The 11538-nt window shown below is 53.4% G+C and overlaps 1 protein-coding gene across 1 annotated transcript in view; it reads left to right on the top strand.

The window, feature by feature from the left end:
- SCMH1 (sex comb on midleg homolog 1 (Drosophila)) overlaps positions 1-11520 on the top strand; it is a 51921-nt gene extending 40401 nt beyond the window's left edge. The window contains exons 11-14 of the mRNA XM_010004698.1: positions 758-889; positions 7005-7208; positions 8301-8443; positions 11395-11520. Of these exons, the coding sequence (XP_010003000.1) occupies positions 758-889; positions 7005-7208; positions 8301-8443; positions 11395-11520 (605 nt within the window). The remainder of the gene's footprint in view (positions 1-757; positions 890-7004; positions 7209-8300; positions 8444-11394) is intronic.
- The last annotated feature ends 18 nt before the right edge of the window (positions 11521-11538 follow it).

The following is an 11538-nucleotide window of genomic DNA, read 5'->3' as shown; positions in this document are numbered from 1 at the left end:
CCGGGCTAGGGCACTCGGCAGGGGGCCAGCAAGGAGCCGCGGCTGTGGGAGGCTGTGAGCCTCCTCATTGCTCCTCAGCTGACCTTGTCTTGCCCAGACAGGGCTCAGGCTGCCTCTTGCTCTATCACCAGCCTGGCTGCTGCTCCATCCATGTCTGCGTTTCCATCCTCTGTATTCATCCACCCACTGACACCTCAGGTGCAGCCTTCAGCCCGTGGCAAAGGCACATCTGGCAGCCCAGCCTGGTGTCTGCTCTGCCACGTGCGAGATGGGGATCCCCATGGTTGGGAAGCATTTGGAGAAGAGCAGCAGCGACAGCTGGGGGACACTGGAGGGAGCCATTTGGGAAAAGATTGAAAATTTGAGTACAGTTTAGTCAAGCACTTTTCATGGCACATCGTGTTTGCAAGTCGTCCAAGGGTTGTTTGCAAGTTGGCCAAGGGTTACGTGCCCCTGAAAGGTGAGGAGTGGGGAGGAGCAGGAATCGTGCAGCGTGAGCCAGGGGATAGAATAGGAAGAAATGGTATTGAGTCAATCAAAGGGGGAAATATGTCAAAACATATTGATCCTAAGATCCATCAGGTTTCTCCCCACCTTTTTTCTCTGACAAAGCTTGCAAAGCAAAATCCCAAATGCTGATGTGCTGGGTTGCAGTTTTACCCAGGCTGGCGATGCATGCAAGTCTCACCTAACTCTGGCAAGACTGAACTTTCCAGCAAGTCTCTACTCCTAAATAGGGCTTGTTCTCTTTTCCTAGACAGAAGCAGTTCGTTAGACGGGACTCTGCAGGGACCAGGCCGGGGTACAAAGCGGTATTCCCAAGATTCCCCTCCATACAGTGCTCCTCTCTCCCCCAAGTTACCAAAGAATGACCGTCACCCATTGGAAGGTGAGCACAGTGTCTCTTCCCAAAGCTGCCTGTTTGTAGCAACTTGTAACGATGCAGCAGGACTAGATTTGCTGTGCCAGGCTGAGCCACTGGTGTAGGAATCCTGCTTTGCTTTGTCTCTGACATGGGTCCGTGCTTGACGTTTAAGACAGAAATGAGGAAACCAGTCTGTGCCAAGGCAGGTTCCCCAAGCAGTTGTGTAAGGCATGTGGAATGCAGGGAGAATTCCTTCTAACCCTGATAGTCATCATCTAATCCATATAATCTGCAATTGAATTGCCTGTATTTTAGCTTCCATTGCTGCGTGCGGTAATAACGGTCATAAAACTGCCCAGTTGCTTCAGTCAATCTTCCCCTGAACTTTTCCATGATGTTTTGCTACAGTGTATGGTGCAGATGCTGATGTGCACCTGTATTGTCTGGAACTTGCTGCCCTTTCCCAGGGTCCCATCTTGTTTCTCACAGTCCTCCCTAAACAGCAGGGAGGGTCTCACTGGTGTGTGCTCCACCAACTGAACCAGATCACATCACATCCCTGCTGCCTGCAGTGTCACCCTGGGGCTTGTGTGCTGTGCCATGTTCTCAGAAGCAATTGCAGAAACATCCTCTTGGGTATGTGGTCCAGAGTTGTCCCCTGCAGGTGGGAGGCTGCCAGGGGGTCCAGGTAGCTGGAGGAATACCTGAGCCTTCAATAAATACACCTTCCCTTCTGTTTTGAACTGCAAAGCTGCCACATCGCAGGCTGAAGCCTTTTAATTAATTGATGGTGAAATCTGCCAAGGTATTAGTCACAGTTCCTTGTAATAAGTCCCTGAAAAATTGCTGGAAGCTCTTGGTTGGGCTTATAGTTCAGTGGCTTTGTGCTCTCTTGTTGTCCCTTTAGAATCACATTTCCCTGGCTCTTACTGAGTTTTCTGGGCTTGGATTGTTGATCCCAGATTTGAGTGTACATCTTCCCATGTGGTATAATTCTAGTCTCCATCCATTGCTGTGCCCTCTGCTCTTCAGGATTCCTGACCCTGGATCTAAGCACAGCTGACCTGAACTAGCACCCTATGAAGGGCAGTTTCTAGTGCCCTTATTATCAGCAATGATGAAAACTGTAGGTTTGTCATGTAGCTGAAGCAAAGAATGAGGTGTTGTGTAGGAACATCACATCTATTCCAGCATATTGAGAAGTCAAAAATTGTTCCTTCAGGCCCAGTCTGTTTCTCACCTCTAGGTGCATCCTTGCTCATCTCCTTGACATTCTCCTCTAGTACATCAACCTTAGGTAACCATTAGCACAGCTGTCAGCTCCTCCTCTGTGGGCTGTTCCTGAAGCATGGTTGGGTGCTGTAAAGATGAAGATGCCTTGGTTAGGTGGTGAGTGTTGTACACCCTCTATATTGTCAGTGAAGATACAAGGCTTCTGTAATGGATAATTCCAAGGAGGAATCTATGGTGTCTACAAGACTGATTCTTAGTCTACTTCAAAGTCTGTTCTGTTATGGCCTTTAAATCAGACAGTCCATCTGGATGCCCAGAGTACTCCAGTGTCTTCTGTAGAAGTAAAGACAAGTGGGCAGAAAGTGCCTTCACAGGAGGATGGTGATCCTCTTGGTGTGTGAACTTTCTTCAGCAGCTTGGTCTTATTCTGGTTTTGGTCTAAACAGGGGGTGTACAGGGCAGGCAGAAATGAGATGCAGGTCCAGATTCCATCTGGAAGTGCATTTTTATCCCATCCCTAAAAGCCTGTTCGTCTTCTTCCACCATGAAATTTAAGTACAAGCAGGAATATTTGCATTTCAGAGGGTGTATTTTAAGAATATGAGCCTGAAATACTCAGATAGGAGGTAACTCTTCTTGTGGGGATGAGCTCCCCCAGCAGAGCCTGTTCTGGCTGCAGCATGTGAAGGACATCATCAGTACCTGAGCAGCTTCCAGTCTGGCACATTGAGGGCAGTGAGTAGCAGTGGGAGGTCTTCATTCATCCTGCCTTTGGCAAGAAGTCAGAAAGACAAGGGGGGATCTCACATCTCACATTGTTTTTCCTCTTGCATCCAGTGGCATTTATGGAGCTTCTTGCTGAAGAGCTGCAGTTTCAGCACAGTAGGGACCTGCTTTTCAAAGACCCTCATTTGTTGGAAACAGTGGGTGTTTAGTAGTTGTGCAAATCGGATTTATGCTCGTGGCCAAATGCCATGATTTAGAAGTAAAACACCAGTTTTGAATCTGTAGCACTATTTGTTTAATTAAACTTTAATTAGCTTCTCCCTGCCCCTCCACCAGTAACTGTGGTGTGTTCCCTACCATGCTCCAAATGCAAGCCTGTATTTAAAACCAGCTGTTTGTGAAAGAAAATCTGCCTAAGAGTTAACCAGCTCCTCCTAGCTCCCAAGCTGGTCATCAAGGGTAGAAGGATCCTGGATATTGTGGATGTCTGAACACAGCCTGTGCCCTGCTGCTTGCAGAAGCATGTTGTCTTCTGCTGCAGATGATTCACAGGGCTGGTGTGTGTTCCACTCTTGCCTCGTTTCCATCTCCCCTTTCTGGAGGTATCATTCATCTGAGCAGTTTTCCGTATGTTTTTAAGAATTTCCTGACTCTCTCTTGCATTGACCCTATCTAGAAGCCTCCAGCTCTGCTGCAATATTTACAGCATGACTAAGCACTCACCAGTCTGGAGGTGGGTAACCTGAGAGTGAACGTGCAGTTTCAGTTCCACCTCTTGAGCAGAACAAAGTAGTGCTCCCCAGTTGCTGGCCTCATCCTCTTCAGGCCTGTGATCATAAGTCTGTTTCAGAACATGATTGCATATTTGAAGAATGCATCACAGTGCATTCACTTCAGAATAATGACAGTGTGTTAATTGTTGAGTTAAATATTTTCTCAGGGTGAGTTTTGGATCCTTAGCATTGCATCAATGGGAACCTGTGCACATGGTCTTGCAGCCTCCCAAGCTGTAGTTGTTGCTCGCTAAGCCCAGAAATTCCCCCTGCTGGCACAGATCCCCTCCATGTGAGCGTGGGGGTCCCCAGGAGCAGTTAGACACACGTGTTTGCCTGACTCAGCACATTGGGATGTCCTGGCAGTTGAGGCTGTGCCACCTCGCAGAAGGTGCTGGGCTTCCTTGGAGGATGGAGAGGTGCAGCACAGACCTGTTCCCATGCCCACTGTCACCTTCCTGCTGCAAAACATCCAGACCAATGCAGAGGCCACTGACCCCTCTCCTGCTTCTGCACCATTCCCTGAATCAGATGTCACTCTTTTTCACAGATGTTTTATGGGAAGTGGTTTGGGTTTTAAGCAGAACTGTTCTCTTGGAGAGGAAGCCAAATGTAGTTGCTCAGAAGCAGCTCCTGTGGAGCCACTGGTGTCCGACCCAATCACTGTGTGGGTCAGGCTGGGCCTGGGCCAGAGCAGCCAGCTCAGTGCTGGGTTGGCATCCAGCCTAGTGGTGACATGGGATGGTGGGAAAGTGGTGCAGGAGTGAAGGAAGTGTCCAGAGTTGCTCAGGAATAGTCTTGGGTCAGAAGCCAGCACACAGGAGGCCAGTGAGATGTGGGCCAGCACACAGCACAGGGCACTGAGGGAGTAACAGTCCTCCCATCAGCACTGCTTCTGCATGAGATTTGAAGGATGTGCTGCTGGTTTCTGACAGTGTCCCAGAGGTCTTAAAACAAAGAAAGGCAGAAATGCCTCAAGTGCAAAGTGACAAAGCCCACGAGATGAAGGGTTGCAGTTTTCACAGAGTCACAGAATCAGAGGATGCTGGGGACCTCTGGAGATATCTGGTCCAACCCCTCTGCCAGAGCAGGTTCATCAGATGATGTCCAGGTGGGTTTTGAATGTCTTCAGGGATGAAGACTCCACAACCTTTCTGGACAACCTGCTCCAGTGCTCTGCCACCCTTCAAGTAAAGAAGTTCCTCCTCATGTTTAGATGGAACTTCCTATGTTCTAGTTTGTGCCCATGACCTCTTTTCCTGTCACCAGGCACCACTGAAAAAAGACTGACCCCATCCTCCTGACACCCACCCTTTGATAAGCATTGATAAGCATTGATAAGATCCCCTTTGCTCTTCTCCAGACTAAAAAAGCCCAAGTCCATCAGCCTTTCCTCACAAGAGAGACGTTCTAGTCCCCTAATGATCCTGTAGCCCTTTGCTGTCCCCTCTCCAGCGGTTCCCTCTCCTTCTTGAACTGGGGAGCCCAGGACTGAACACAGTTCTCTGGATGTGGCTTCACCAGGGCAGAGTAGAGGGGCAGGAGAACCTCCCTCTGCCTTCTGGCCACACTTAACCTTGATGCCCTCCAGGAGGCCATTGGCCTTCTTGGCCACAAGGACACGTTGCTGGTTCATGGTCAGCCTGTTGTCTGCCAGGACTCCCAGGTCTTTTTCCACAGAGTTACTTTCCAGCAGCTCTGCCCCCAACCTGTACTGATCCATGGGGTTATTTCTCCCTAGGTGCAGTACCCTGCACTTGCCTGTGTTGAATTTCATAAGGTTATGCAGGTGATAGTATCACATCTGCTTCACTGAATGCCAAACAGCTGGACAAGAGGGGTGTGTCCACTGTGTAGCCTTGGGAGATGAAGCCAGGGAGGGTGTGAGCTGGCTGCCTCCAGCTCAACTTGCCTCTGGGTTCACTGCTCAAACACAGCAGAAGTGCTGAAACCAGCATCCCAGTTCACAGAATGGTTCTGTAGTTCATAGAAACCAGAAAAAACAATGTGCCTCTAGGAGAGGTTACCCCATTTGGTGGGGCTCAACCTCTGCAACGCTCCAGGCTCTGGGGAGCTGCATCTCCTTCACTGGAGCTTGGCAGCATCAGCTTAGCAGGAAAGTTTGGGAAGATCTCAAGAGCTTTTGCGTCTCATGGACTGTAGTATTGACTCTGTGCCCTCACAGCACACCTGAATATTCACTATTCTCACCTGCTACTCCTGTGGTCTGGGAGGTCCCAGGAAAAAAGTTCAGGGTTTGGCTGGGGCAGTTGCTCAAGCTTCCTCATCCTTGTCACCTACTGTGCTGTTTGAGTGGCAGTAGCTCAGGACTGTGAGCTGCTCCCAGGGATGCTGGTAGAGGAGCTCCAGCTCCCAGCCAGGTGTGTTGGCCCAGCCTGGAGTGGACAGGCAATGCTCATTGCAGGATTTGTCTTCCTCTTTGGCTGTACAAATTTGCCAGGCATTTCATAACAAAGAATGCAGGAATTTGAGGATGACTCACATCAGGTTCACCAGGATCAAGGCTGGGTTGGGTAAGCCATAGTAAAATCTACCAAGTGGTGTTAGGATGAAGCTGTCACAGTATAACAGCAAAGGGTGATCATGATGGCCCAGCCAATACAATATATCACCCTGGATAGTTCATTAGCCCCTCCAACCTGATACTGCCCTTGTCAGCTGAAAATGTGTTTCTGGAGGAGCAGGTGAGAAATCCAGTCTCACACTGTCCCCCTGCCTGGGGAGACCCCTCTGCCTTGTCCCTGCTGGACCTCCCAGCAAAGGGTGTTGGTGGCCCACTTGGTTGGGCAGTGAAAAATGGCCCAGCAGGAGGTCAGGAGGGATTAGCATCTGGTTACCAGCACCAGGTTACCATCTGGGCCAGGGGATTAGCCTGCCTCTGACAGTGCAACTGAGCTGCCCAGAGGAGCCCAGTGCCCCCCAGCACCAGGGCTGGGCTGCAGCATCTGGCTGAACAGCCCAGTCCCCCCTGCGTGCTCCTGTGCCCTCAACACTGCTGCTGGTGATGTGTGGCACTTGACCCCGCATCTCTGGGAGCCTCCTCTACCTGCTCAGGGCTGTTGTGGGAGTCCTGTGTCCCTTGGCACCCAGAAGGGCCTGGGAAGCAGGACGGACACAGGACTGCAGGCCAGAGCTGGTGGTGGCATTAACAGAGGGACTGTTCCTCCAATCTGAGCACCAACCATGATCACTGCTAACTGGCTAGAGTGGCATTTGCCAGGCAGACACCAGGCTGCAGGGTTTAGCAGTGCCTGGTTCAGTGTCTCTGCTCTGAGGAGCCCCCCGTGGCTCCCCCCTCCCTGCCCTGTGTCTGCACTTTGTGCCGCCGAGCGGGAACCCGGGGCTGCACCGTTCGGGTGCACTGACTGCAGCTTGGTGCATTCCAGGTGAAACCTTTGTTCTGGGAGATGGCCTCCCAGGGCCCTTGGAGCCTCGCCTGGACCCCATGGACTCTGCCTTGAACTCTGTCAATTCATCCAGCCACAGCAGGAGCTCCAGAGACTATCGCCTGCAAGGATACAGGCACCTGCACCAGCCCTCGAGCCTCAGCCAGGGCAGCACCTCTGCCTTGCGCAGGCTTAGCTCTGGGGGTAAGAGTTGAGAAGCCGGCCCTCTGGTGGTAAATGTGGCAATAAAGGGCTTTTCTAACTCCAGTTACACCTTTCTAACTTCAGCAAGTACTGGAGACTGGCTCCTACACTGTTACACAGGTAGCCTGTGAGGCTCTGGAGACACAGCAGGTGGGTGGGAGTGCAGGGGTGATGGTCTCAGGGTACCCCGTGCTGTGTGGTGACTAAGGAGGGACCTGGAGGCCACTGGAGGAGGGGGCAGGCAGGAGCTGATATTGCAGGCATGGGCAGGGGGCTGTCCAAGCAATAAACGGGCATCTGAGTCCTTGAGGATGGATCCAGGAATGGCCAGGGAGCTGAGAAGGGCCTGCTGATGCTGGGGCTGGGAGCTGGGAGGATGGGCGGGTGCATGAGCAGCACCTGGCTCTGAAGGAGGAGGAGCTGGAGAGCATTGCAGGAAATCAGCACGTCAGATACAGGTGGTGGGAAAAAAGTTGTAATTTCAGGTGCATGGCATCAATAAAAGCCTCTAAAAAGTTCAGGCTGCTGATGCCTTGATCTGTCTGCCTCCCCCCCAGTCTCTGCAGGTAGGGAGCTGGGACAATGGGCTGTGCCAGTGCCAGCACTGAGAGCAAGACTTTGGTGAGGTCGGGTGGTGCTTCTGCAGACCAGAGCTTCACAGGTGGGCTCAGCCCATCAGAAAATGCAGCCAATGAAAACACAAAACTGCTTTGCTGTGTTAAAATTGCTAAAGGTGGTGTTTGGAGCAAGGGGAGAAACAGTGTGGGGAGAGGGGTGGGAACGGGATTGTTTTCTGCAATGGAGGGGTAAGGAAGGGTGGGAATGGGGAGGGCAAACTCAGCTTGGGAGGGGTGCAAGGGGAAATTGGGTTTAGAGTGAGGAAAAGGGCTGAGTTGAAAAGGTTGCTGTGAATATTAAGGTCTAAGGAGAGTGAATAAGGCCTCGGTGCTGCAGGAGCCTCTGGGGCACGGCTGGGACATGGCCTGTGTGCCGGCTCTGGGAGGGGACTGAGTGGGAGCTGAAGGGTGAATAAGCTGCTGGAGTGATGGGGCAGCTATGCCCGGAGTAACGGGCTGTCTGGCCCTTCCCCAGGCCCCGACAGGTACCTGGGCTCCCGGGACGTCTCCCGGCTGAGCAGCCGCGACCCCTCCTGCTGGTCGGTGGAGGAGGTGATGCAGTTCATCCGAGAGGCAGATCCACAGCTGGGACCCCACGCTGATCTCTTCCGAAAGCATGTGAGTGTCTGTGGGTGTGGGTACATGCTGCATATGGGGGGGCAGGTCATTGCATGAAACAGATGAATGTGAACAGAGAGTCAGGAAAATGGCAGCACTTTGTACCAGCTGGAACATCCTTGTAAATCCTTCTTGTATCATGTCCAGGATTGGGATCCTTCTCCTCAGACCTGGAGGGACAGACATCCCAGCCCAGCTGGAGCTCCCAGTGCCACTGCCTCTGTGTGTGTGAGCTCAGCTCTGGGCTGGATATGAACCCTAGCACCAAAACCACAAAACCTTCTTAATCCTGGAGTCTTAATGTTCACCTCATACCAAATTTCTCCTGGCACGAAACATGTTCCAAGTGGAATTTGAGCATGTTGCTGCTGTTACCTGTAAAGAATGGTCTCCTAATTCCTCTGGTTCCTGTGTATGTCTTTAAGTGTAAAGTAGCTGCAGACAAACAGCACAGAGTTTGTGGGATTAAAGCTACAAAAATTTTGGCAGCTTCACTGCCAAGACAGTTTGTCTTCTCTCTGCCTTGTGATTCAGTCCATCTTACACCTGGTGGGGCTTTTGAAGTCAGAGGGGCAGTAGGAGAAAATTCTTGTCTTCCCCAGGCAGGAGAGGTGGATGGGATGGATGGTTCTTGCTCTGTGCTGGGCTGAGACTCTTGTTTTAATTTTATTTTTTTTTTAATTAGTTCTATTCTAGAACTACTAGTAATTGAAAAATGTTTTCATTTAATTATACAAGAGAGTGCTCAGCTCTGCCAAGGGATGAAAAGTCCCCTGTATTGACCATCCTGAGGAAGAGCTTTGCTTTCAGCTTAAGTAGGGGAAAGCAGAACAAAACTGGTACTGGAGATGACCAGAGATCTCACCTCACTGAGCATCAACATAGGAAAGGATTTGCTGTTGTTAGAGGTTGGGGTTTTGTTTTTCATTTTTAAGTCCATTAGTGTTTTCTTCTTGGAAACCTGTCCATGGCAAAGCTTTGTGCCAAGCCAGGGCCAGGTCAAGAAGGGAGTGCTGCAAGGGACTGGAAAATTTCCACATGCAGATGCTAAGTGCAGAGCCATTCTCTGGTTATTTTGAGCTCCGTGCTCCCCTCCTGAGCCTCAGTGAGGGCACATCTGGCTCAGCTGTAAAGCACCAGATACTTTTGCAAGCTGTGCTGTTGAAATCAGCTTTGCTGGAGGGGGGGGAAGATGCTTCACCAGCTCTGCCAGATTTCAGAACTTTGCTTAGAAACTCCAGAAATTTGCTTTGCACACAGTGTCAGTCCCTTTGAGTTTGCAGGGTTTGGTCCCTTGCCTCCTTCAGCCCTGATGTCAGGGCTACATGTGCTGTGACAGTTCTGCTGCCCAGGCTGGCACGTCCTCTCCCAGGACATTTGCTCTGCAGTGGGATGACAATGTCCTGGAGTGACAGACTGTTCCCCTGCACTGCTGCTGCCTTGAGCCTTCCCTTGTCAGAGAAACCCCCTCTTTTCCTCCTCCCAACCTTCCTCGAGGTTTTGAACGTGGTTCCTGGGTGTTCTGACCCAGCAGGTTTCTCATGGCCACGAGAGGCTGAACCCTGTGGTGCAGGCAGGGCAGGGCTGGGATGCAGGGCTGGGATGCAGGGCTGGGATGCAGGGCTGGGATGCAGGGCTGGGATGCAGGGCTGGGATGCAGGGCTGGGATGCAGGGCTGGGATGCAGGGCTGGGATGCAGGGCTGGGATGCAGGGCTGGGATGCAGGGCTGGGATGCAGGGCTGGGATGCAGGGCTGGGATGCAGGGCTGGGATGCAGGGCTGGGATGCAGGGCTGGGATGCAGGGCTGGGATGCAGGGCTGGGATGCAGGGCTGGGATGCAGGGCTGGGATGCAGGGCTGGGATGCAGGGCTGGGATGCAGGGCTGGGATGCAGGGCTGGGATGCAGGGCTGGGATGCAGGGCTGGGATGCAGGGCTGGGATGCAGGGCTGGGATGCAGGGCTGGGATGCAGGGCTGGGATGCAGGGCTGGGATGCAGGGCTGGGATGCAGGGCTGGGATGCAGGGCTGGGATGCAGGGCTGGGATGCAGGGCTGGGATGCAGGGCTGGGATGCAGGGCTGGGATGCAGGGCTGGGATGCAGGGCTGGGATGCAGGGCTGGGATGCAGGGCTGGGATGCAGGGCTGGGATGCAGGGCTGGGATGCAGGGCTGGGATGCAGGGCTGGGATGCAGGGCTGGGATGCAGGGCTGGGATGCAGGGCTGGGATGCAGGGCTGGGATGCAGGGCTGGGATGCAGGGCTGGGATGCAGGGCTGGGATGCAGGGCTGGGATGCAGGGCTGGGATGCAGGGCTGGGATGCAGGGCTGGGATGCAGGGCTGGGATGCAGGGCTGGGATGCAGGGCTGGGATGCAGGGCTGGGATGCAGGGCTGGGATGCAGGGCTGGGATGCAGGGCTGGGATGCAGGGCTGGGATGCAGGGCTGGGATGCAGGGCTGGGATGCAGGGCTGGGATGCAGGGCTGGGATGCAGGGCTGGGATGCAGGGCTGGGATGCAGGGCTGGGATGCAGGGCTGGGATGCAGGGCTGGGATGCAGGGCTGGGATGCAGGGCTGGGATGCAGGGCTGGGATGCAGGGCTGGGATGCAGGGCTGGGATGCAGGGCTGGGATGCAGGGCTGGGATGCAGGGCTGGGATGCAGGGCTGGGATGCAGGGCTGGGATGCAGGGCTGGGATGCAGGGCTGGGAGGCAGGGATGGGATGCAGGGCTGGGATGCAGGGCTGGGATGCAGGGCTGGGATGCAGGGCTGGGATGCAGGGCTGGGATGCAGGGCTGGGATGCAGGGCTGGGATGCAGCCTGGTGCTTTCACACCCAGCACTGCTGCTCCAGCTGTCATGGTTTGGGGCATGGGCTGGCTCTGGGCAGAGTTAGGACTCAGAGGGGTGCAGAGCTGGTGGTGCTCAGGGGTGCTCATCTCCCTTCCCTGCAGGAGATCGACGGGAAGGCCCTGCTCCTGCTGCGGAGCGACATGATGATGAAGTACATGGGGCTGAAGCTGGGGCCGGCCCTGAAGCTCACGTACCACATCGACAAGCTAAAGCAAGGCAAGTTCTGAGAGGACGCTCGGCAGGAC

The sequence above is a fragment of the Chaetura pelagica genome, unplaced genomic scaffold, assembly GCF_000747805.2.
Source record: "Chaetura pelagica isolate M959 unplaced genomic scaffold, ChaPel_1.0 scaffold639, whole genome shotgun sequence".
In the NCBI taxonomy this organism is placed as follows: domain Eukaryota; kingdom Metazoa; phylum Chordata; class Aves; order Apodiformes; family Apodidae; genus Chaetura; species Chaetura pelagica.
Note: the sequence above shows the minus strand (reverse complement) of the source record. Positions and strands in the feature narration are given on the sequence as shown.